The sequence below is a fragment of the Mustela nigripes genome, chromosome 4 (genome assembly GCF_022355385.1).
Source record: "Mustela nigripes isolate SB6536 chromosome 4, MUSNIG.SB6536, whole genome shotgun sequence".
Taxonomy (NCBI): domain Eukaryota; kingdom Metazoa; phylum Chordata; class Mammalia; order Carnivora; family Mustelidae; genus Mustela; species Mustela nigripes.
Genome location: NC_081560.1, coordinates 94546176 through 94572071, shown reverse-complemented (window position 1 = coordinate 94572071; position 25896 = coordinate 94546176). Strand labels below are relative to the sequence as shown.

The 25896-nt window shown below is 54.3% G+C and overlaps 1 protein-coding gene across 1 annotated transcript in view; it reads left to right on the top strand.

Annotated features, from left to right (window-relative positions):
- PKD1L1 (polycystin 1 like 1, transient receptor potential channel interacting) overlaps positions 1-25896 on the top strand; it is a 100039-nt gene that overhangs the window by 29455 nt on the left and 44688 nt on the right. The window contains exons 16-33 of the mRNA XM_059397598.1: positions 204-251; positions 336-674; positions 2291-2467; positions 3422-3499; positions 4741-4883; positions 5949-6069; positions 8300-8411; positions 11078-11273; positions 12050-12106; positions 14525-14737; positions 15697-15939; positions 17380-17490; positions 17583-17737; positions 18906-19006; positions 22057-22249; positions 22752-22835; positions 24508-24715; positions 25716-25822. Coding sequence (XP_059253581.1) covers positions 204-251; positions 336-674; positions 2291-2467; positions 3422-3499; positions 4741-4883; positions 5949-6069; positions 8300-8411; positions 11078-11273; positions 12050-12106; positions 14525-14737; positions 15697-15939; positions 17380-17490; positions 17583-17737; positions 18906-19006; positions 22057-22249; positions 22752-22835; positions 24508-24715; positions 25716-25822 — 2686 coding nt within the window. The remainder of the gene's footprint in view (positions 1-203; positions 252-335; positions 675-2290; positions 2468-3421; positions 3500-4740; positions 4884-5948; positions 6070-8299; positions 8412-11077; positions 11274-12049; positions 12107-14524; positions 14738-15696; positions 15940-17379; positions 17491-17582; positions 17738-18905; positions 19007-22056; positions 22250-22751; positions 22836-24507; positions 24716-25715; positions 25823-25896) is intronic.

Sequence of the window (25896 nt, the reverse complement as noted above, 5' to 3'; positions counted from 1 at the left end):
TGCACACGGCCTCCCTCGTCCCTTATCCTTTGCAGCACCAGGCCCTTCACGGTATCGCTCGTTTTCAGGCTGCCCAGAAACGGTTTCTGGGCCTCCAAAGTCGAGAAAGGAGCTCATCGTCAGGGATCAAAGCTGTGGCCCAGACTCTGCCTGTCCCTTATTGTCCCTCCCCACTGTCACCATTGACACTGTGCTTTCCTTAGGCTGTGGTCCGGCAGGTGCCACCCTGCCCCAGGACGCCCTGGCCTCAGGTCAGCTGCTAGGACAGGACGCCATGGGGACAGAACAGTAATATCTGCAGCAGCACATGCTTGTGTCCCCTGCTTCCTTCTGAGAGGAGGGGGTGCGACACTCTCTGAAGGGACAGTGGGAGTTTGGAGAGTGGGGTCCCGGCCTCGGCCTGCACCCAGCGGCTGGCTTATATCCCGGGAAAGCCACACACGCAGACACCTGCCTCCACTGTCGCGGTGACGCAGTGACACACGTGGAGCCGGGTGTGGACTCGAGACTCAGACCCCGGCAGCCTGTGTGTGCCGTCAGGAGGGTCGTGTGGACTTTGGGGAAGTCTGTGGCTTTCCGTGACATGGCCTGTTTTTCCCCTCATATAGATTTTGAAGCCTATTACAGCGATCTCCAAGAAGCCGTGCCACCCAGAGGGAGACAGCCCGCCGACTGTGAGTCTGTGACCGTCACCTCTTCCTGGGGCTCCATCCGCACGCCAGTCTAGTCTCTGAAGCCCCTGAGATCGGGAATTGCCTCCCTGCTCCCCCACAGCACGAGCTCCGAGAGCTCCCAGTGATGCAGGGCACATCAGGCCCGAATCTTCTAGCTCACCCACTGCTACACTTCAGGTCCCCTGTACTCAGAACCCCACGTAGCCCCACCCCCACAGGCAGGCGCTGCTGCACTCCCATGCCTTGGTCCGTAGGCGGTCGATGCCGAAAATAACCCCTTAGCACCCTTCCTGGGACATCACTGTGAAGCACTGCCTCCTTTCGGTCGCCTTCTGTTTCCTTCCTCTGGGCGTCCCCTTCGTCTTGTCTTGTATCCCTTCCGTCCCGTGACAGCCCAGCGTACTTGTAGTGCTTGAAGCCGGTGCATGCGATGCTTGCGGCTCTTTCCCTGGCTGTCCTGCTCTAGCTCTCCAAGGATGCGTCCAGGGAGCGTGGGGACCCCCATCCCAGACAACCGTGGTGCCTGGAACCCTGGCCCACAGCGAGTGTGTTCTTGAGTGGACAGATGTGTGGTTGGTGGATGATGTAGCCATGGACAGAAGAGCTGGACGGGCAGGGGGCGGCATGTCCGTGGGCAGAGGAGCTAGACGGTCATGGAGGGTTTGCCCGTGGGATCTGCGACCTGTTTTCGCTGGCTTCCTCCTCTCCTCCTGCCTCTGTGGTATCGTTAGGCCTGTCTGTGCTCCCTCCTGCGACCACACCCCCATGTACGCGGCTGGCTGCACGCTCACAGCGGGTGTCTAATCAGTAACACTGAAGGAAGAGAACTTCATATTCGTAAAATCGCCCCTCCTGACGGTGACTCACTCAGAACGGGGGGGTCACATTCTCACTACGTCTTCTGTCTGTGACTGCGAGCCTGGAGTCTGTTGCTCTCCACGGGGTCCTGCCACGCCACATGCTGGACCGTGCAGGAGTCCTTCCTCTGTCCCTGCCTCCCTTCCCACCACCTAGACAGCCCTGGTGCTTTCAGGGCACACCCAGACGCCCCCTGCAGACCTATCCTGGGCGGCTTTCTGGCACATTCTCCCACCTGATTGCCCTCTTTCCCACCCCCTCCAGCTACATCTCCAACCTCTCTCCAGTGTTCACTCCAGAGCTCATTCTGGCCTCTGTCCGCACCTCGCCTCCCAGGGCACTGCCCGCCGATGGCCCACGGCTCTGAGTCAGTCCCTCCCCACGCCCTCCCCTGTCTTTGCTCACAGTCACCTGGCTCTGGAGTCCGGGGGTGGCGAGTGTCATCTGGTTTGCTGGGCTGACTTGTTCCACTGGGCTGCTGGCAGCCTGGCCCCTGTCGCTCTGTGAGCGGCTCTGCCAGGGACCAGCTCCTGGGCTCAGCGAGCAGGGTGTCTGCGGAGCCATCAAGGCTGGGCGGGAGGGAACAGGCCGTCACGCCCCCACCGCACAGTGCTGAAGGACGGCTCTGGAGTGTGGAGTGTGGAGTGTCACCGTGCTGTGACATGGGCGCCCAGCAACGCTGGCACAGTTACGGATGATGTTTCAGATCAGTGGGACTCTGTCCCCGGACGACGTGCTGACTTGCCTCATCTTCCCAGGGGCCGATGCTAGCCTCCCGGGCGCAGGCCCGAGTTCGAATCCTGATGGAGGCCGCGGGGATGGGGACAACCTGCTGGGCCCTTTGGACTCCCTGGCCACCGCCAGGCCCACTCTCCTTGTGGACTGGCCCAAGTCCCTGGTCAGCCGCGCTCGCTTCCACGGCAACACCTCCTCCGGTAGGAGCCCTCCCTTTAGATCTGGGGCTTTGTAGCCGGGTCACAAGGGTTTGGGGACCGGCCCCTCCATTTCTTCCACAACATTTCCTTTCAGTGGAGAAGTCCTTGGGGTCATCATGCCTGTTCTGCCTGTGAATGTTTCTCTGGGGCCTGCAGGCAGAGGAGGCTCCTTATGAAAGGCAGAACATGCCCCTGGGGCCCTCTGGTAGCCGTGCCAGCAAACGGGGTGGTGGAGGGGGTTCCTGCTGAGCTGGTGCCCATGCACGACCCTGAGGCCAGGTACCCCGATGCCCGTGTGCACAACGGCCCCGGGGCACTGCTCCTGTGGTACAGCTACCTTCACGCATTATGATGGGCTGACCTACCGCCTCTTGCGGGGACAGTTGGGACCGCACTTCCTCCCCCCGTGGAGGCTCTGGGCCTCCCACTGTCAGGTGGCTGCCTCCTCCCTCTCCGCCCCCACATTTTGGGAAATGACGGTTTCCCTGTTGAGACCACCAGCCTGCGTTTCTGGGTCAGCCTCTGCCCGCTGTCACCAGTGAGCACCAGTCACACCCAGATCTAAGAAACGGTTCACCGTCGGTGTCCTTCGAGGCGAAAAACTCACCTTGAAATGCCTTAAGCCTGCCTTGTGGACAAAGTCAGTGTGTCAGTGAGCCAGGTTGGACACGGAAGGCCCACGAGGGGTACAACGTGAGCTCCCGCCAGCATCCCCTCGTCGCTGGGAGCTCAGTGTGACCCGGGGCCTGCCCCCCAGACCCCTACTCAGGGTCGCTGCCCTCGGCCAAGGGAGGCTGGAGGAGAGCCTCCAGCTCCGTAAAGAGGGTGGGTGGCGAACTTCTGGGGCATTTGCAGGTCGGAGCAAGCACGATCCACAGGAGTAGGGGGAAGCCAGCACAGAAGGGGTCTGTGTGCCCCTGCCCTGCAGAGCCGCTGATGGCCCCTTCTCCTCAGGTATCACAGGACGCACGGTGACAATAAAGCCGTTCTCACTGAGCCCCGGGGACACCTATGTTCTACAAGCCTCTGTGGGTACGTTACGCTCAGCTGGTCTTGGAGCGTGGGAGGGAGGGTGTTCTCATCAAATTCAGGTTGTTTCCGGAAGCTGCAGCCACTTCTGACCTCCCGGGCCCTTGTTCCAGAGCGTCCTGACCCTCCTCCCTCCGTCCCTGTGGGCCCGCACTGCTCATTCTCACCTCCTCCTGTGTTTCCGATCCTGACGGGGTCAGGTGGGTGTTGAGGTCACGGCAAAGGCGGAGATGTTGCCCTTTAAAAAACCCGAAACGAGGTCTGTCTTTGTCTGATTTCTCAAGACAGCTGTGCATATTGGTCCTTTGCCTGAACCGGCTGATAACCCGGCGCGTGTGTAAAACCCAGGAGGTGGAGGTCTTTGTGGGGCCCATGTCTGTCAGCTGCACGTTGACCCGGTGGCCCACTCCACCTCCCTTCTGGCCTTTTCCATGATGCAATTGCATCTTCCTTTGGGGGGCGGTTTTGGACCTTCTGCCCCATTTCTAGTGGTTTTTAGTTCCCTGTGACAAGCACAGGGGATCTGACAGTGCGCAGACGGGTTGGGTTCGGAGCCCCCCAGTTTGAGCTACTAGAACCCGGGGTGCATTTCCAGGCTTGTCTCCCACATCGGCCTCCTCTCATGAGGAACACGAGGCCAGTGTCCGTGCGAAGCCCCTCGGTAAGGCCTGTAGGGTCCCCGAGCTTTGTTCTCGCTCCCCTGTCTCTGCTGACAGCTTTGCACATGTCCCTCTGTGCCTCCCACGGTGCACTCAGAACCGGACCCCGAGGCCCCTGTGTTTGGCAAAAGACACAATGCTGCGTTTGCTGTCACAAGCTCTGCCCCCCAAACCTTTGGCCCTGCCCGCCACGGGTGCCACATTTGTCCAAGCGACAAGCCTGAGGGCCATTTTCTGAGGCAGGTCACACTCCTCCCCATGGTGGAGACTCTGAGCCTCTGCGCGCGAGGCCCGGGGCGTCACCTGCTCATCGCCCCCGCACGCCCAGCAGCAGCACTCGCCCCCAGGCTCCCGCACACGCCACACGCCACACGCCGGGCAGGGCCATGGAGCTGCACATCCCTTCTCTTTGACTTGACCTTGTGGTGGGCTCCATGGCCGTGCCCCTTTGTCCTGCACTGCCAGAATCCCACGGAGGGCGGGTCTCGGGCTCTGCCCCCTGGCAACCCCCGGGCTGTTCTGGGAGGCCGTCACCGTGCCGCTATCTTTCCCTGGGGCCTTCAGCCCTCGTCCTCCCGTCTGCAGCTTCCCCGCACCGCGTCCTGGGGAGGGCTCAGCTCTTCGTGACGTTCAATCCGGCTCCAAGGGACGTGGCCTGCCAGGTGCAGCCACATCACGGCCTCGAGGCTCGCACAATCTTCGGCATCTTCTGCATGTCAGGGAGACCGGTACGCTTGGCCACCCCGAGTCTGTCCCGGGGTCTGGGGGTAGAGGCCACTCTCAGAGGGGCTGGCCAGCCCTCGGGGGAGATGCCGCGGGACACGAAGCTACACCCGGCAGCAGGAGTGCCGTGACGTTGCTCCCCACACTCGGGGACACGCCGCCCCATTCCTGTCCCGATCCTGCTCCTTCTCTCAGAGGCCCACCACGTGCATCCCTGGAGGGTCCGATGCTGGCCTTAAGTTTTATTTATTTTTTTGAAAAAGATTGTATTTATTCATTTGAAAGAGAGAAAGCAAGAGAGAGCACAAACAGAGGAAGAGGTAGAAGCAGACCCCCCCATTTATCAGAGAACTCCCCTTCCCAATGCAGGGGCTCGATCCCAGGCCCCTGAGATCATGACCTGAGCCGAAGGCAGACACTTAGCCTTCTGAGCCCCCAAGCATCCCCGTTGTTGAGTTTTAATTTTAATTCCAGTTGGTCCATTTGCAGCGCAGTCTGAGTCTCAGGTGTACAACACAGAGACTCACTCACACTCCCCTGCGTCGGCAGGTGCCTTCCTTCGTCCCATCACCTGCTTCCCCTTCCCCCACCCACTCCCCTCTGGTGACCAGCAGCGCGTTCCCTGCGGTGAAGAGTCTGTTTCTTGGTTTCTCCTTCCCTCTCTCTCTTCAAATGCCTGTTCTGACACCGAGAGCTGGAGTGCTGTTCGCGTGAGCCCCCACTGCCGCCCCCTGCCTGTTGTATCCCCTTGACCCTGAGCAAGCCCAGGGATCTGTGTCTCTGTGGCTTTGGGGAGTTCCCAGGCCAGGAGAGCACACAACCCCGAGTGACAGACGCAGCCACGGTGCGGGGTCCTCTTGGCTCTGGGAGAGGGGCCCTGGAAGGGCGATGTCCCGCCGTGTGTGTGTACATTCGGGGACAGGAAGTCAGTGGCTGCCCCTGCCTGTCTGTACACGAGCTCTCGGGGTGCGGGGGTGTGAAGGCCACAGGGGCGTGTGCTTACTGGGGATGTAATTTACGGTTTGTTCATCTATACACTGTTTTTTTGCTCCACATGGAACGGATCCTAGGACTTCCGTTACGAATTTAGTTATCGGATAGGAAATGCCTCCAAACGCACTCTGCACCGCGGGAGAGACAGCCAGTACTACTCCACACTGCCGGCCGGCGAGCCCTTGGACCATTATAAAGGTAAGTCAGGCTGGGCGTTTGAGGGGCTGGTGTGCTCACGTGCGGCTGTAAACCTTTCGCCCTGCCTTCGGAACACTAGAAAATGTTCAGACTGTGTATCCGGAAAATAAAATTCCTATCTGTTCATCTCAAAAAGTTTCATGCTTTTTAGATTAGGTGGATTACCTACTTTTTATTTATTTCTTAAAGATTTTTATTTATTTGAGATTGAGAGAGAGTGAACATGAACAGAGGGGAGGGGTAGAGGGGGAAGCAGGCTTCCCACCAAGCACAGAACCCAACACGGGACTTGATCCCAGGACCCTGAGATCTTGACCTGAGCTGAAAGCGGACACTTAACCAACTGAGGTCTTACATTACAGTGGACACATAAAGTAAATACCAAAATGCCGAAGCCTACCCAGTATTTATAAATTAACTGTTTGAGACTAAGCTGTGCCTTCCTCACTAAGGAAGTTTGTGGTGTCTGGTGAGTCCTGAGTTGGTTGTCCACAGCACCAACTCGAGGGGCCGCCCCCACGAGGAGGAGGGCGGGGTAAAGGGCTGCAGGGTTAGCCTGGGTCGTTCTCTGAGCAAGACTAGCTGTCCATGCTGACAACTTCCCAGACCCCAGGAGCTGCCCGCCCTGAGCCCGTTAGAGACTCGGCTGTTCAGGAACGCAGCTTCATCTGTAGGACCCACGCCGTTGATTAAACCTCCAGGGCCAGGTGGTTCCACGGTGCAGGCAACTTGGACTCACTGATCTAGAACTTTCTTGGAGCTGGCAAGGTGAGATTATCTCCACCTAAGGTCTCAGCTCGCTCATCCATTTGGTTTCCTTAAACCTCGAAGCCCACCCAGAAAGCTTTCTTTTTCATGAAACCTTGACTGACCCCAAGTTGGACACATGCGCACTGGCTCCTGGGTGCAGGTCAGAGACGTGGAGTGGAGGTGTTCCGAGCCGGACGCTGTGCTCCGTGAGGATGGACGCAACCACCGCATGTCATGATGAGCACAGCACATGTTGGGTGGATGGACGGACAGAGGTGGCGCTTGCCGGCCTGCATCATAAATTCCTCCTCAGTGGAGCTGCAGTTGCCCTCAGTCTTCTGGAAACTTCCCTCCAAAGGGATGATCGCCCCCCAGACCCTCACCTTGCTGGTGCTGGATGCAGAGTCCTGTGTTTGGTTCATGCCCGGCAGGACCCTGCCCCAGATGCCCGCCTGCAGGGCCATGTGAGACCCTGTCCCCGGGGGCCTGCAGACCATGAGGCCGGGCAGACACCCACATAGGATGTTGGGCAAGGCCTCCGTTCTATGTTGGACAAAAGGGCTTCATACCATGAATTGGTAGAGCCAAACTTAAAGCAACGGCACAGAGCGGTGTCAGGGTGAGTGACGTCACTCGGGCCATTCCCAAAGAGTACGCGAGGCCTTACAGTGGTCAACACTGGGACAGTCGACGACTTCCAGAGTCCTACATGGGTGGAGGCCAGCAGAATAAATAAGGGGCAATGATACTGATCCTGGCCTGTCCACCTCTTGCATGAAGGTTCCACAGACTCGGTGTCAGGTTGGAGACTGGTCTGGACTCCACTGGCTCTCTTGCATTCTCTGACCTTGTGTTTCGGACTGAGAAGGCTTTCACGTCCCTGGCACGCCTCTGGTCTGCCTTCTGCATGGCTCTGTAGCCGGCCCCGTGGCCTCCATGGCAGCATGATCCACATGTCCCCGCCCCGCAAACCCCAGGCCTGCCTCCCAGGCCCGCATCCAGTGTCCCCAGCAAAGCCACATCCTGCCATGCTCCAGGGACGGCACACAGACCTGGCTTCTCTTCCTTCCTCTGTACCTGCCCTGTTCCTGGACATCACTGAGGGGCCGCTAAGAATGTGACTCCCACCCTTGACCCTCCGTTGCCAGATGTGGCTTTCATTCTTGGGTCTCCCGTGGCCCTGGTGTCCCGTTCACCAGTGTGGTCCTGCCGCCGTGGGCACACAGGACCTGCGGGTCAGACGAGTGAGTGAGTGGGTGGAGCATTGCCTGGGCCCTGGCCTCCAGCACTCAGCTCCCTGTACCGCTGTGTGGCACTGGATGTGGGAACGCTGGGCTCGCCGCAAGGGCAGGACAGCCTCGCACTCAGAGTCCGCTGTGTTGGGACGTCAGCACCCTGGGCACACAGGTCCACGCCACAGAAGTCCTGGTTCCTAGGGTTTGCTCTCCACCGTGACCCTCATCTGCCACGTTCTCTCCAGTCACAGTGTCCACTGTGATCACAGATGGCATGGGCTCCCAGGCACCGCCGTGCACCGTGACAGTGACCGTCCTGCCCTGTTTCCAAGGGAATCTCTGCCTGGATGAGGACACGTGAGTAAGCCGCGTGTAGACGCTGTCGCGCATGCCTGTGTCTCCTCGGAAGCAGGGTCTCCCCCAGGCCAGCCACAGGTGGGGGGCCATCTTCTCGGGATGAGCAAAAGAAACAGCCAGGACTCCACGATCCTAACTTGGATCTGCTCGGGGTACGTGCAGGTTCACTGGGGCCTACAAACATGGGGCGTCCTGGGCTGCCCTCTACGTGCCATTGGTCCTCAGTTTCAGGGCGCTTACATAGCCATGCACCGGCTTCTTGAGCCCTAGTGTGGGATCATCTCCTTTGTCCCCTAAACATGTGGGCTCGTACCTGTCACCTTCCTGCCCCTACAGCCTCAGACGGCCGCTAGCCCACCTCCCATCCACAGATGGGCCGATGCTGGACATGGATGCAAACAGGGTCACAGCCCGTGCTCCTGTGTGCTGGCCCCTCTCGCTAGCTGTGGTGTCTTTGAGGTCTGTCACAGCCCTGTTCCCTCCCATCTGCCATGAGCCACGTGCCCTTCCTCAGTTGGCAGACAGGGGACATGTCTTCAGACTATTAGGGACAGTGTTGTTAAGAACAGACGTGTGGACATGTGTTTTTGGGTACGTACCTAAGGACAGAGCTGCTGGCTCACAGGGTCGTCCCATGTGTATTATGTGGGGGAGACAGCCAGACTGCTTTCCAGAGTAGCTGCCCCGTTTCCCACAAGCCTCCAGTTTGTCCCTGTTTACACCACACTGTACTGTCTCTCTTCTTCATTCTGGCCACCCAGGACTGCTGAAAGGGTGTGCGCTGTCCCTCAAGACTTGCATTTCCCTCGTGGCTAACGGTGGAGAGCGTCTTTTCATGGGCTTGCACATCTGGCTTGAAGAAATGTCTGTTCAGCTTGTTGGTTTAAAAGTTGGGTTTCTCTTTCTGATTAAGCTGGAGGAGCCCTTCACATATTGTGAATGCATGTCCCTGGTCAGAGACAGGATTTGCAAACATTTCTCCCCAGTCAGTGGTTTGTGTCTTCTCTTCCACATGGTGTCCTTTGAAGCACAGAAGTGAGTAATTCTGATGAAATCCAATATCCTAACATTCTCTTTCATTCTTGGTGTAGCCATAGGCTTTGTTGCTGTGTTTTCTTGTAGAAGATTTCTAGTCGTTGCTCCCACACTGAGCTCTATGACCCGCTTGGGGCTGGTGTGTGTGTGGTGTGAGGTAAGGCTCCAAGGTCGGTCCCACAGGGAGCTGTCCAGCACTTCCAGCACCGTTCAATTGCCTTAGTCGCTTTGTCAAGAGTCGGTTGGCCATAAACGCTGTGGGGTCTCAATTCAGCTCCCTTCTTCTGTGTGAGACTTATGTCAGCACCACACTGTCTTCATTATTGTAACTTCGTGGTAAAATCTGACATCAGGAAGCATGAACCCACTGACTTTGTTCTTCTTTCTCCAGACAGTTATTTTGGATCTCCTGGTTATTATCTGCTGATTCCACAGACAGCCCTGTGGGGTTTTGAAAGGGACTGCACTCAGTCTGTTGATCACTCTAGAATATCGTCATCTTGAGGATATGGGATCTAATGACCATTGGATAAAGTTTTTCCTTATTTAGATTTTAATTTCTTTCTGCCATGTTTTTTAGTTTCCAGTGTACGGGTACTGGAAACCCGTAGCAGTTTATTCTTTTCAGTGCTATTGTAAATCATTTTATTCTTTTTAGTGCTATTGTAAATCGAGTTGTTTGCTTAAAATCTGGTTTTGGATTCTTACTGCTCATGCATAGATACAGAACTGGTGTTTATGTGATTGCTCTTGTATCCCACAGCCTTGCCAACCTCATTTATTTGTTCTAGAGTTTCTTAGCACACTCTCCAGTGTTCTTGCATGTGGAAGAGCCTGCCTTCTACAGATGGAGTTTTACTCCTTCCTTTCCAGTCTGGATGATATCCCCCCCGGCTTAACTGTCCTGGTGAGACTCTTCCAGTTCAATGGTGACTAGAAGAGCAAAGTGTGTGTATCCTCGTCTTGCTTCTTGTCTAGGCCGGAAGCCATCTGGCTTTACCATTGAGGGCCATGTTAGCTGTAGCTTCTCTGTACATGTATTTCTTGAGGTTGAAGAAGTTCCCTCATATTCCTAGGTTTGGGGTATTTCTATCATGAAAGGAAAATGGATTTTGTCACTGCTTTGCCACATATATTGAGATGATTATGTGGGTTGTCCATTACTGTGGTAAATACCTTGACTGATTTTCCTCCTGGAGTTCCTCTTGCATTCCTGGCATAAACCCCACTTGGCCAAGGTGTGCAGTCGGTGATCATGACATAGCGTCCAAGTGCGGTCTGAGTGTGCCCTGGGCTGTGGTTGTGGGTTTGGGTCCTTGCAAACCTCCAGCCCACTGTAGCCACAGTGGTGTCTGGTCTAGCTCTGTCCTGTCCTCCCTCACTTGCATTCCGCTGGGCGACTCTGCCCGTCTCAGTTCTGATCAGAGCTTTTAGGGAATTCTGATGTTCTGCCTCACTGTGTCTTTCCCGAGTTCCTCTTACATGGACGATCTGTCCTCTGAGCCATCTGCTGTCTGCCCCGACCCACCCACGAAGCTTTCCATAGCAAAAACCCCTCCTCCTCTGGTCGGCAGGCTAGAAAGCTTGGGCGTGTGGTGGAGCAATCCTGGTAACTCTTGGATTTCTTTCAGCTATAACTCCAGCCTGAAGCATCTCTCCACCCTTCAGCTGATGGGCAGCTACACCGAGATCAGGAACTATATCACCATGATGACCAGGGTCCTGACTCGTTGGGCTGCAGAGGACAGAAGTCCCTCATGTGGCCAGTGGTCACGAATACAGGATATGCTGATTTCTTCCACATGCAGACTGCCTTTCGCAGATCAGGTGCGGGCTGCGGCAGGGCGGGCTCAGAGCCCACAGGTCAGTGTCCGCGTGGCAAGGCCCCTGACTGCCTGGCTCACCAGCAGGCCGCCTTGCTTAGGAAACACGGTCAAGAAATGGGACCCAGAGGGCCAGACAGTGAGGCCTCTCTCGTCTGCTCATACTTTCACAAACAAATGCTTTCGGTTTGTAGAAGTGAGACCATGTGCATCAACGTCCCACAGATTGTTCTGCTCATTTCTCTAAGTCAAGCGATGTGAGTCCCATCTGACTTGACCTTGCCAACAATGAAATGGCGGAGTAAAATGTATGATGACGGCAGCTTCTAAGGACATGGGCATGTATTCAGTGCCACTGTCCTCGGTCACTGCCACGCGTGTCTCCGCCTCCTGCCCACCCCTCACCACTAGAGAGCGCTTGCATCTCACAGTGCGCCTTGTGTCCCTGTGGCCCTGATACTCTTATCCATGCTGTTTCTCCCTCCCTGAGGCCTCTCACCCTTTTCGAGAATTTCCCTGAGCTCTGTCCTCCTTCTCCCTCCGCTCCCCTCTGCTGGCAGGCACACTCTGGTCACACTCCTGCTGGGCTGGTGGAGGCCAATGAATGCCCAGAGGACATGGGACCCTAGAAGGCAATGCAGGTCGAGGGGGACAGTCCCTCCACCGTGTCTTAGCTCAGACGCCCGGGCTGCTCTGTCTGAGAGCGTACTGCGGACGATGCAGCTCGGAACTCGTAACTAACTTTGCCCCCCTGTGTGTTTGCTCGTTTCTCCCGGGCAGGAAGAAATGAATGATTCCATTTCCATGTTAAGGGACCTCCTGCGCTTCCCTCATAAGGTGAGTGCTGTGTCTTTCCAAGTCTATTCTCCTCCCTTTTTTTTTCTTTGCATAATTGGGAGGACCTTGATCTGTTCTTGAAGAACCCACAGTGCAGGGTTATGTTTGACACTTAAATTAGAAAGGGGATTTGCTCTGAGAATACCCTTAAATGGCATTGCCCACCCCAAATCACTGGAGAGGAGCTTCTTCCCTTATATATACATTAGAAAACCCAAAGTAGAAACAGGCCCTGACAGTATGACCTGTGTGTTAAATGCTTCTGGTAAGGGGAGCGTTCTGTTCTTAATCCAAGGGCTGGGGTTTTCCAGCTCACACCTTTTCTGTTGTCAAGTTTTTATTTAAATTCCAGCCAATTAGCACACAGCATAATATTAGTCTCAGGTGTACAACACAGTGGTTCAGAACTTCCCTATGTCACCAGTGCTCGTCATGGCAGGTGCCCTCTTTCCTCCCGTCACCTGCTTCCCCATCCCCACCCACTCTGGTGACCAGCAGTGTGTTCCCTGCACTGTTTCTTGGTCTCTCTTTCTCCTTCTTTGGGCCTTTTGCTTGTTTGTTTTGTTTCTTAAATTCCACATACGAGTGAAATCATACGGTGTTTGTCTTTCTTTGCCGACTTATTTTGCTCAGCATGATACTCTCTAGTTCCATCCATGTGATTGCCGAGGGTAAGACTTCATTCCTTTTGACAGCTGAGTAATATTCCATTGCATAATTATTCCACATCTTTATCCACTTATCTGTTGACGGACACTTGGGCTGTTTGCATGATTTGGCTTTTATTGCCAATGCTGCCATCAACAGCAGGGTGCAGGTGCCCCACTGAATGAGTATTTTTGTATCTTTGGGTAAATGCCTCATAGGATGATTGCTGGGTCATAGGGTAGCTCCATTTTAACTTTTCGAGGATCCTCCACACCATTTTCCAGAGTGGCCACGCCAGTTTGCATTCCCACCAAGAGTGCACGGGGGCTCCCCTTTCTCCACACCCTCGCCAACACCTGCTGTTTCCTGATTGTTAATTTCAGCCATTTGGACGGGTGTGAGGAGGTGTCCCATTGTGGCTGATGATGAGTGATGTGGAGCATCCTCCCATGTGTCTGTCAGCCACCTGGATGTCCTCCTTGGAGAAACTTATGTTTGTGTTTTCTTGGATCCTGATGCAGAGCTCAATTTCACAAGCCTGAGATCATGAGCTGAGCCGAAGCCAGAGTTAGATACTTGGCTGACTGGGGCAGCTAGGCAACTCTCTTCTGCCCATTTTTTAACCGGATTATTTGTTTTTTGGGTGTTCAGTCTTATAAGGTCTATATAGTTTTTTCCACCTGTTTTCTTCTCAAATCTCCGGCTCCTGCTCTTGAGCTCTTTGTTGCTTTTTTCATTTCTCCCTCTCTGCGGGACGGTCCCCAGCTCAGTCCGAGTGTCACTTATTTAAAATCCCCCTGGGTGCCCCCCCATTTCCATGCCCCTTGTCTTTCGGGCACTGATGACTAAAGCTACACGTGGGAACACATACGCTTCGGTGAGCATGCCAGGTCCTGTAGTGAGGACATTCAGGGTGTTCCAGAAAGGCCCTGGTGCAGAGCACTTTGCCTGGTGGATGTTTGAAATTGGTTTTAAAAGATAAGTGGGAAGATTCATGAGTCATCTTGTTGGAGGTGACTGTGGCCTCATGGGCATGGTCGGAGAAGCCTCTGACACTTGATTTCAGCTCAGGTCATGATCTCGAGGTCGTGAGATTGAGCCCCACCTTGGCCTCCGTGCTGAGCATGGAACATGCTTGAGATTCTCCCTCTGCCTCTGCCCTCCTTTTGGTGTGCTCTCTCTCCCTCCCTCAAATAAACGAATAAATAAATCTTAAAAAAAAAAAAAAAAAACCAGGAGTCCAAGGAGGGCTAGAACACCTATTGTGATGAGTAACGGTCCCAGCTGGGAGGGGCTGTCACAGCACTGTATCTTTCTCTCTGCTTCCGTGTGTGTCTGAAAATGGTCCCTGCTTAGGGTTAGGGAAAGAGTGCCATAGGATTTTTGCCAGCAGACGCAGGGTAAGGGCATTGCAGGGAGAAACCTTGTTTCTTTGGGAACCATAAGAGGGTGTGTGTGCTCCAGACACTTGTAGGACGTGGCGGGGCCCATTTCAAGAAGGGCTTGTGAAGCGGTTGTTGGCTTCAACCAAGTAGTGTCTTAGCATAAACGGCCAGTAGAGACCTTTATATTCTGTGGTCGTTTCATGGGTCAGGAGACCGAAGACCAGAGAAGAAATCGGCACCATGACATTGGCCAAGAATCTGCTAGACACCAAATCTGGGCTTGAAGCCCGCCCTCTTGAGCCCTGGTGCTGTTTCTCTCATTTCCATCAGCGATGGAAGATGCAGGTATGGGGAGACTCTCCCGCCACCTTCCCTTTTCCCACAGTTAAGTCTTACGAGTGTGGCTGTCATCCTCAAAGCTGCCCGGGCGCTCCGGGCTCAGGGCCTGCTGCTGGGGAAACTCGCAGTGGATGAGGGTCCGGTGCGTGAGCTCATCCACCTCGTGTCTGAGGTCTTGGAAGCAAGTGACCGGGAGAAACCGAGGGCTGCGGGCTTCCTGCAAGAAGAGGGCATCGAGGTCATCTCAGATCTCTTGTTGGTAAGCCTGACTTTCTCGTCACGGGTGATGACCATCCCCTCCGGTACCTGCTTCTAGAAACCAGAAATGGAATTGGTTCCAGAAGTACTGTGGGGATTGTTCTGGGTGGCCGTGCGGTCGTTGGGAATCTGGAGGTTGAACTGCAAGTGTTTCCATGAGCTGTTGCCTCTGCTCCATGCTTCCGCATTTTGGGAGATTTCATTCTGGGATGTCTGGGGCGGCGCCAGACTTAGAAGCGGCATTTCTTGGCACGCTTTCTGCTTCACGAGGAGCTAAGTGAAGTTATGCAAAGGATTCCTAACATGCGCCAGGGTAGAAAGCAACCCTCTGATACTTGACTGCAGAGAAACTCACCAAAGTTTATTTCCACAGCACTGACTATGGGAAATTGGGATTTACTGGGATTTTTTCCCCCATAAGAAATGGCCGCTTTTAAGAAGCAGTAAGTTAACAGTCTTCTCTCTTATTCTACCCATTTACCCTCCCTCCTGCCCAGCCCTGCTGGTTTCCCTTACATTTGGGCAATCAGGAAATCAGCGCACTGTCTGAATCTGGTCATAGCAAGCATGATTAGCCATGATGCGTGTGCGCGCTCACACCTACCGCCTGCCCTCGCTGACCCCTACGGCCCGGGGCTTCGGCCCCTGCCAAGTGCGCGGGGTGCTCAGCCTCCTCCCGGATGCGCTGAGAAGCCCCGAGAACTAGAACGGAAGTATCACACCTGTCACAAAGCAAGTAAGATCACAGGACAAGGAGTCAAAACCGAAGAAAATGGTTTGCGTTTTATTGCTATTGGGCGTTTATATCTTTATACCAAAATGTTTGCTGGGGCCCGTGAAGCCCAACCACGCCGAAATGGGCCGCCTTTCCCACTATCTGCCTCCTCGGCCCTGGCCCCGGATGCCAGACAGCGCACTCGTTATGCACTATGAATGTTTGGCTCTCTGTCTCCATTTCAGGATGGCCTCTCTGCGAGCAAGGAGCACTGGCTCCACGTCAGCGCCGGCCGGATGGAGTTCCGCACGCTCCTCCATCGTGACATGCAGGGCTGCGTGCAGAGCCTGGGCTCCGACCGGGTGCATTTACCTGCGGACCTGGCTGGACAGAGTCCTGCAGGGGCGGCAGCGCAGGGCCCATGCTATGTCAGCCAGCTCATGCTCTTCAAGGAGAACCCGTTTCCAGGGGGCCCAGCTCCTGGTCAGGTACAATAGGGCCGGTGGTGGCCAATGACCAATGACCAACGTGCAGTGGTGATGCTTTGATGACGAAGTAGGGACCAGGGTGGTGGGCATTTGGGGGACTCAGTCAGTTGAACCTCTGCGTTCAGCTCAGACCATGACCACAGGGTCCTGGGATCGAGCCCCGCATCCTGCTTCCTGCTCAGAGGGGAGTCTGCTTTTCCCTCTCTGCTTCTCCTCCTGCATGTGCTTTCTCTCTATCAAATAAATAAATAAAATCTTTTAAAAAATCAAAAAGAAAGAAACCATCTGAAGGATCCTGGGAATGGCAGGGAGCTAGGGCCGGGGGCAGAGCCCCATGTTTTCTGTGTGTTCCACACCCCCAACCTGGCTCCAGGGCCTGATAATGTCTGATGGATGGAGGGGCCAATTAATGTGGACAGCTTCCTTTGGTGACAAACGCTCATCCTCCAAAGCATTGACCTTTTATTATTTTGTAGGGAAATAGAAATGGTTAGCCAGCATAAGAAAACCATTCAGACTAACAGGCAGTAAGGAAATAGAAATGAAAATGATTTTTTTAGCATGTGGCAGTGCAGGTGTTTAAAGAGACGGGTCTGTGTGGAGGCACCGCAAGTGGGCGTCCAGGGTGTGTGCTCCCCGAGCAGTGCTCCCGAAGTGCTTCAGACACCGGACGGCCGCTGCCCTTGCAGGACCCTTCAGGGGAGGCGAGAAGAGAGTTACTCAAAGCGAGATGTGTAGCTTTATTTATTCAAGACAGCATGATTCATGATAACCCAGATAGAGCCGTACCTGAATGTTCAACGGGGACATAGCTCACTGGGGATTTAATGCGTTACAGTCATCCATATGTAGCCTATTAAAATGACGTCACCCGGGGAATTTGAGTGCCTTTGGAAGATTTTATGTGAAACGTGAAGAGCGCGTACTGTGTGCTACGTAGGTAGCCAGAGCACAGAGACGGTTTCAGCCGTGGTGTCCCCAGGTGGTTCTCTGAGCCAGCGTGTTCTCTACATCTTTCTGTCCCCTCAGTCTACGATCTGCCACTCTTTCTTTCTGTATGAGCTTCCCAGGAAACAGCAAGACCCTCGGGATGCCTGGGTGGCCTTTGTTAATCATCCGATTCCTGATTTAGTCTGAGGTCATGATCTCAGGGTCATGGGATCCATGACCCATGACGTCGGGCTCCATGCGCGGCGGGCAGTCTACTCAAGATTCCTTCTCTTCTTCTGCCCCCCCATTAAAAAAACTGTGTTAGGGGCTAAAAATTATCAAGGTAGCGAGAGTAACCCTCCAAGAGCAGCACAGCATCCTCCAATCCTGTCATCCTGACCAGCTAAAGGAGCCACGTATTTCCATGCTGCCTTTACCATTGGGTGCCCAGCAGGACACAGGAGGGGCGTCACTGCTCACCCCTGCTCCTAAGTGCTCTCGTCTCCACAGATTGGCCGGGTGATCACCCCGTCCCTGTTTAGCTGCTCCAGCAGGAAACCCATCCGCAGATGGCGGCTACGGGAGCCCGTGACCGTGGAGTTTGGGGAAGACGATGACCTGGTGAGGGTCCTTGCAGGCCGCCTTGAGTTCACGTGGGCCATGCCAGCCGGCTTTTCCTGCCTTCGCTGACCTTGCTTTCCATTTGCGGACAGGATAATAGGAATAAGACGACGTTTGTGCTGTTCCGGGATAGAGTGAATGTTCATCAGATCGTTGGGCGTTCCACAAATGCCCAGGAATCTCTGCACATAAGGATAGAATTTTCTAGGCCCGTCTCGAGAGCTTTCCCAGTCATGCTGCTGGTAAGGTATGTTGTGGGGGGACCGCCACCAAGGGAGCAGGATGGCTACAAGAACAACATGATTCATGATAATCGTGAGCATCTCGTGAAAACCAGGGAGTGAAATGCACTGTCCACGCAGTCCTGAGGTTCATGGGCTGATGAAATTACGGGACATAGTCACCTGCTTTATTTCCCTGAGATTGGATTCCTGTCCATGAAGTTTGTCAGAGTAAGAAACACAGGCGTGTCAGTGATAACACAGGGAGCCTCACTCAGAATCCAGTCCTCCCCCAGTGTAGACCTGGGTCTGAATCCTATTGTTTATTTATTTTAAGAAAAAGATGTGTTCAGACTGATGTGTCGGAGGGGACTCAGTAAATGAACCCTCTCTCTCAGCGATGTTGAGTTTGTGAGGCTTGTGCAGGCCGTTTCATGAACAGATCACGAGGGCACACTGAGTAAATGACCACGTGGTTAGGTTTGGGGAATCCTGCGTTGACAGTGCCCGTGGAAGCTACTGGCTCTGAGCTCCATGGTCCATCTGGACCAGCCTGGGTTCTGCTGGAGCCTCTCTCCTCCTTTCGGGCCACCTGACAATGCTTCCCTCTGTCCTACTGCCCCGCTCAGGTGGCCCCCCAGACTGGTGGCCTTCTGCAGGGGGACGTCTACACCGCATGCACTGTGATCTCTCTGTACTGTTGGCTACACCCTCCTCCTGCCGCGTGAGCTGAACCCTTCTCTGGAGCAAATGTCTTTTCTCCATTGGACTTTCCCTTCATTCTTTAACTCACGCAGACAAAAGTCAGTTGGTCCCGACCAGCTTCGCAGGGACTATGCTGGGCTCACAGTCCGCCACCTGCCCGTTCTGGCTGCTCGCGGGTACCGCGAGTGGGTCACTCTGACCAGCGGGGGCGTCTGCCTTAGCGGCCGCCTTCCCAAGCACATGGGGCGGCGCGGTGTTGTTCCCACAGGCCGCGTGGTGACCATTCCTGCTCTGTCCCAAAGTTCCTAGTCTGTAATGGGTGAGGAGTGACAGTGTCACGTGGCCCTTGTCGAAAGCCCAGTGATGCCGTGGCGTCCCAGCCTGTGTCCTTGTCACCGGAAGGATGTTTGCTTGAAACCCTATGACTGAGGTCTTTGGGAGGAAACAACAAACAGAACTTGACACTGTTGCTTTGTTTTTCCATCCCAGGTTCTCCGAACAGCCGACTCCTTCTGACTTCCTCGTGAAGAAGGTCTACGTCTGGGACGAGCAGACGGTGCACGTGTATGTCCCTGCTGGTCCTCTGAGAGGTCAGTGCGCAAGGCCCCATGATGTGTATGTTTCTTTTTATTTTGTTACGATTTCATTTATTTATTGGAGAGAGAAAGCAGGGAGGAGCATAGTGGGAGGGAGAAAGGCTCCAAGTCAGACTCCACACCGAGAGCAGAGACTGATGCGGGGCTCGATCCCATGACCTAAGCCGATCACAACCCTGGCCGGGACCAAGAGTCGGACGCTCAGCCGACTGCACTGCCCAGGCGCGCCTGGTGCCACAATCTGTAGTTGTTCGCATGATGACATGTTCTGTAAGAAGGTGGGCACAGATAGCAGTATCTTTCCTCACTCGTGGTGGAGACAGGCAGCCACGTCTGAGCAGGTGGCCCGTCTCAGCGCAGCTTGACCACGGTCATCTCCGTCCCGGCACCTTCCCGGCGGCTCCCCGCAGTCCTGCTGCTGTCCTGCGTTGCCTCCCTTCCTCACGTCCAACCCCCCCACCCCCTCGCTGGCCTTCAGCATTCCACTTTGGCCTGTTTGAGTCACCTTCCCGGGTCCCCAAGGTCTCTCTGATGACTGCTCCTCTGACACCTGTGTCTGCCTCTCCTTTTGGCCGCTCTGCTGCCTGGGGTCAGCAGCTGTGACTCCAGGGCCTTCCTGCAGCCCTCACCAGGGTCTCTGTTCTCCCCCGAAGGCAACAAACAGATAGTGTGCTTTGTGGGGGTGGGGGGGGGGGTCCCAGCAGCATCAACACGCAGGTCCAGCTGATTCTGCGGGCTGTGGTCCTTGCACGGGGATGCCTCCTGGCTCATGCACCTGTCCCCTGTCTCCACATTCATACGAGATGTGACTCTTCCTCTGAGAATGCGTCCCGCTGAGCCCCCTTCCTTTCTTTTCAAAATGGACAAATCTGTTATCAAACTCAGATTCTCGGTGGCAGTTTATTTTTTTTTAAAAGATTTTATTTAGGGGCATCTGGGTGGCTCAGTGGGTTAAGCCTCTGCCTTCGGCTGAGGTCATGATCTCGGGGTCCTGGGATCGAGCCCCGCATCGGGCTCTGCTCAGCGGGGAGCCTGCTTTCCCCCCTCTCTCTCTGCCTACTTGTGATCTCTGTCTGTCAAATAAATAAATAAAATCTTGGTGGGGGGAGGTTTTATTTATTTATTGAGGAGAGAGTTTGAGAGAGCACCAGCAGGGAAAGAATCTTCAAGCCGAGTCCCCACTGAGCAGGGAGCCCGATGCGGGGCTCCATCCCACGACCCCAGGATTATGACCTGGCTGAAGGCAGCTGCTTAACCACTCATTTGTTTCTGTCAGGTTTTACTTTACATTCTTAGGATACGTCATCCCAAGAGTACCACGTCAAAACTGCTTGGGTTAGTTCTTTTCAGTATGGACTTTCACTGTCAGTTTTATGAACTACTGGGTTTACTGGTTTTTTTCTAAATATGTTTAACATGAAGGGTCACTGTTCTCCATTTGCTTTCTCTGCTTGTTTGCTTGCTTTCAAATTTCTTTTTTTTTTTTTTTTTGCTTGTTTTTAAGTGATCTCTACCCCAATATGGTGCTTGAACTCACAACCCTGAGATCCAGAGTCACATGCCCAACCCCCTGAGCCAGCCAGATGCCCATGATGTCCTTTAGTTTTTATCTAATTTTTAAAAAATATGTGAGGCATTTCTGTTGTTCAGTTGTCTAAGCCTTATTAAAAAGGCTAAAAAATGTAGCTACCCAGGACATAGGAAGAGTCTAGATGCGGTGTTCCAGGGTCGAAGGGCACACGTGTGTGCAGTTTCCGTAAATGTGGCCAAACCCCACATCTAGCCTGCCCAGTATGAACACAGGGTCTGTTTCCCCATAGCTTCGCCAACAGACTGTTTTCAAGATTTTGAATTTTTCCAGATGCTTACTTGAGAAATGGTAATTTCAATATGCAATATATGTTGTGATATGAGCATTTCTTTATACACTTAAAGGCCTTACCTCCTTTTTTTTTGTGAGTGGTCCATAAACATCCATTTCTGTCTTGAATTTATTTTTTCTTGACTTCTACAGTTTCCAACTTTGTTTTTATTGAGGTGTTTTGCTTTGCAAAAGCTTTTTTTTTTTTTTTTAATGTTTATGAACTTTTAAAAAATTACCCTTAGATTGTGAGTGAGTCCTTGTTAGAAATCCATTCCTTATGCCAGGTTATGAGAGAAGATCATTCACATCTATGATTTCTTTTCGTGTCTGCACGGCCCCGTGAGCTTGCATTTAGATCTCTGATTGATGGTGCTGTAGAGGGCATGAGATGCAGATCTGATTTCCTATTTTTACAAGTAGGTTAGTAGCTACTTGTCCCAACATTGCTTAATAAAAAGTCTCAGGGGCAAGGGGCACCTGGGTGGCTCGGTCAGTTGAGTGTCCAAGTCTTGGTTTTGGCCCAGGTGATGATCTCAGGGCCATGGGATTGAGCCCCACGTCGGGCTCCGTGCCCAGCATGGAATCTACTGGAGATTTTCTCTCCTCTCCTTCTACCCCTGCCCCCACTCTCTCTCAAATAAATAAATACATCTTTTAAAAAATCTTTAAAAAAAAGTCTTAGGGACAAATTTTAAATAAATGGAATGTCAAATATTTTTCCTTCTAAACATAAAAAGTTACTCCCAAGTGACAGACTAACAATGCACGGTCACTGTGCTGTCCTCATGGGGACCGCGCAGACCCAGGACCAGCAGCCGGCTGACGGGCCAAGGAGAAGCAGGAAGGGGCTGTATGGAGCTGGAAGAGCTGCCTCCAGGGTCCTGTGTCTCCTGGCCAGGGGGTGGCCCGTTCAGGGTGTCCAGAGGGTGCTGGCATGTAGGCAAACATATCTCACACTCTGCCAGCCCCCAGGAAAATCGGCAGTGGGGGGCCTGCCTGGACCCGTTTTCCTCGCAGCTTCTGTGCCCTGGGAGAGGCAGTGCCAGAGGGCCTCTCCCCTGCCCCACCAGCCTCTCCCCTGCCAGCCCTGCCCCCTGCCCTGCTGCCCACTGCTTTGGCCCCCTGGGAATACACTACGCCTTTCTGCAAATTTCAGGTGTGTTTGTTTTTCCCTCTTTAGACACCCACTTGGGATATTTATCCTTACTAGACGCTGACTACGACAGACGCCCTCCAAACAAACATTTCGCACAGGCAGTGAACTACACGGTGTGTTTCCAGTGGGTGCGGTGCCTATTCTGGGAAGAGAGGGAGTGGAAATCTGCAGGCTTCTCTCCACAGCCAGGAACATCTCCGGAGAAAGTGAGCTGCAGGTACAGACGTATTGTTGAGGACAAGCTCGAGACTTTTAGAAGCTCACTATACTTTCTTCCATGTGGGGCCCGGTGCATGGCCTCCCTGGCCCCGGGTCCCTGTGAAAACGGCTACAGTACCTGGTTTGTGCGCCCCTCCCTTTCTGCAGGCCCAGCTCCCTCCGGGCTGCAGCCGCTAGCAGAGCAGGGTCTGGCTTTCCAGGGCTCTTGTGTCCCCCGCCGAGGTGATGGCTATAGACGTTTGTTGAAACACCCTTGTGGATGGACGGTGGTGCCCACGTCTGGTCAGTGGCCGCGTGTCTGCCCACAGTGGGGCTGGGCTTACACCTGCTGGGCTCTGGGCTGACCCAGACCATGCACAGGGTGCACACTGAGCCATCCCGTGAGGTTAGAATGACTAGAACCCATCAGCCTTTCTGCCCCTCCTTTAACCCGCATACGTGACACTATAGACGCCGCTCTCGGCACACGTTTGGCGTCCTAACCCACGTCTCCCTCCTAGCTACGACCGCCTCGCGCCGGCATCTGTTGTGAGAAGAAGCCTGAATGCTACCTTTTCAATGAGTGACGTTTCCAAGTGGCAGAGGTGAGTTCCATTTTCTAGATCACAGATGTGTGAACCCATGTCACCTGTTACTGTTTTGAGTTTTGGAATCTTCTCTGTCTGTCTGTCCATCCCTACATCCATGGACAGGAGACACAAAACCCTGAGACAGTCAGCACATGTCTTATCCAGCTCGGCTTCAGTTCACCGTGACCTTGGTGGGTGGGAACTCACTGGGGCAGTCTCATCAGCGATGACATGGTGTGTGCCCTCCTGCTTTGTGCGTTTTCATAGCTCCCTCTTCCTCTTCAAAAGTCCCCTTTTAGCTGCTTTTTCTAACTCACGACCCCAGGATCAAGAATCACACACTATTCTAACTGAGCCAGCCAGGTGCCCTGAAAGTGTCCCAGTTTAGATAGTGGATTTCAACTCAAGCTTGCTTCTGTGGCCCGTGTTTTACACAGAACACGTGTATTTGGATTCTGAACTGTGGGTGAGTAGAGGGTGAGCTTGTGCTGGCAGGAGCCCTCTGCCCGGTCACACATACGGAGTCCCGATCGGGCTCGGCTACAGCAGACACTGAGTGGGGGTTTGCGGAATGAGAATTGGTGGCAGGGTCGGCATTTCCTTCAGAGCGTCGGGTCTCCCTCGTGCTGATGTAGTGGGGAACCTTCCATGCTGTGTTACTGAATCAGTCGTCAAAGAGCTGATTGCTCTGTAGAGCAGCCAGTGGGTCACTGACACCATGGTCGCCACAGTGACCTCACTGACACGCCACTGACAGTGAGGCCACCAGGTGTCCAGCGAGTGGGATTCAGGACAGCTGTTCAACTGTGCTTTCAGATATGACTTGAGGGGGAACAGGCCTTGGGGACTCCCAGATAAAAGGCAGCACATCGAGTCAGGCAGGGACAGGTGTATTCTGGGGGACTAGCGTCCCTGTGAAGCACCTGCCAGCCCTTGGAAACCCCATCAGAGTCCTGTGAGACTCCAGGTCGGGGTCCTGGCACACTGACTCACGGTGGACCCCCACTCTGTGGGTCTGGAGGGGTCTGGCCAGCTCCGATGTCAGGGAGCAGGAGGTGAGGGCCAGGTGCGGTAGGGAGCAGGCAGCCCAACCACACGGGGTGGGAGAGACGGGGCACGTAGGCAGGGTCTCCAAGAGGGAGCGTCTGATACGCCCACATGAAGCACTTTGCGGACATTGTTCTGCTGAGTCTTCACAGAAGCAGCAAGATGGCTGTTCTTACCACATTTCTCCAAGAAAGGTCCTTGGAGAGAGGCCCTGAGTGGCCACCCCACATGGGCTTCAAATGCAGAAGCTGGTGTCTCACCAGGCATCTCTGTCCGAGTCCTTATGCCTGAGTCGGCCTCCAGCGGCTCCTTCCCCTGAGGGACTCAGACCTGTCCTAGCAAGGGGACGGCAGAGGCCTCGCAGCCCCCTCCACCCTTCCCTGCTTGGTCTCCTGTCCCAGTAAGAATCCACTTTCTCCTCGCAGTTACACGACAGACAAGCATTTACAAACCTATCAGTGAAGACCAGTGTGGGCTTCTGTGTGCGTGTGTGCGTGTGTGTGAGCGTGTGTGAGAACGTGCATGTGAGTGTGCTTGTGACTGTGGGTGTGTGTGAGCCAGTGTGGGGGGGCATTGGCTAGTCTTTGCTCAAATGTTTATTTCTATAATTCACCACTTGTTCCTCTCCTCTCATTTACAGATGCCCGGAGAACCTGCTTCCCAGCATTTTGATTGTCATTTTTGCGGTGCTTTATGCACTTCTGGTTACTAAAAGCAGACGTGAAGATCGTCAGGAGAAGGAGAAAGCTGGTTACATTTTTCTGCAAGAAGATACTCCTCCCGGCCATCAGCTGTATGCAGTTGTCGTGGACACAGGCTTCCGGTCCCCCACCCGCTGCAGTGCCAAGGTAAGTGGGTCATCCTGGCACTCGCACTCTGTGGAGCACTCTGTGTGCAAGGCTGTGGATGGTGTGAGTGACAGCCCCGACATGCCCCGCGTGGAGACTGACCTTCCCAGCTGCCTCATCTTCCTCCTTCTAGAGTCAGGAGCTCCTTTCCCCCACCGTGCACTCCTTCGTGCCTGCCAATGTGAGCCTTCCTTGTCCTCAGGGCCACCCCCCAATCCTCAGTCCCTCCATGTTCTCCGTAGAGAGCAGTCGCACGTCCAGCCCCATGTGAGGCAGACAGACAGACGAGGGCATGCGGGTACAGCTGGAACTGGGCATCACGGGGCAGGATGGGAGGAAAAGGGGCCATTCCACAAGATACCGGGGAACCGTGGCTTTTCCTGTGGAAGAAAGCTCTAGTAAACCCCTACTTCACGTTACACTCCAAAGCAGCTCCACAAGACTGGAGACTTGCAGACTAAAACAAAGTTTAGAAGCTTCTCAAAGAAAATGTGTGCTTTGCGATGGAGAAGGATTTTTAAAACTGGAAATAAATAAGGAACTTTCCTAAATGAAAGATTGATCATGTGTTTCTGAGCCACAGAACCCACCCCGGTGGGGAGTCGTGAGCCCCGTGCAGCTGGGAATGTGTGTCTGCAGGCACCTCATCTAGCCCGGTCATGGTCACAGCGCCCGGAGGGCCCTCAGGCCTTCCCAGTCTCCCTCTGAGCAGAGGGAGGAGGACACGCCCACTGTCTGCCCACTCCCTCCTGAGACCAACACATGCCCTAGGGAATCCGAGTTAGATCAAATACATAGAAATCTGGCCAGCCGGGCAGGATGAGCACTCTTTTCCAGGCCTCTCCTGGGGAAGCGTGGGAGGGGCCATGCAGGGACAGGACTAGTCCGTTGGGCCAGAAGGCTCTGGAAAGGCTGGGCTAGGTGGCGATACCCCTTTCTGACTCAGCTGAGTGTTCTGTGTCCAGAATCTCAAACCCCTACCTTGTGTTTTGGTTTCAAGGTTTACATTGTTCTACGTGGTAAGAACGGGTCTTCAGAACCCAGAGAACTCTACTGTCCGGAGAAGCCCCTGTTCGAAAGGAATTCCAGACACACTTTCGTCCTGAGGTAAGCAAGGCCCGTCCCAATGGTGTGGCTCTGTGCACAGACGGTCTTACGAAGTCCTTCACGGTGCTGTTGGA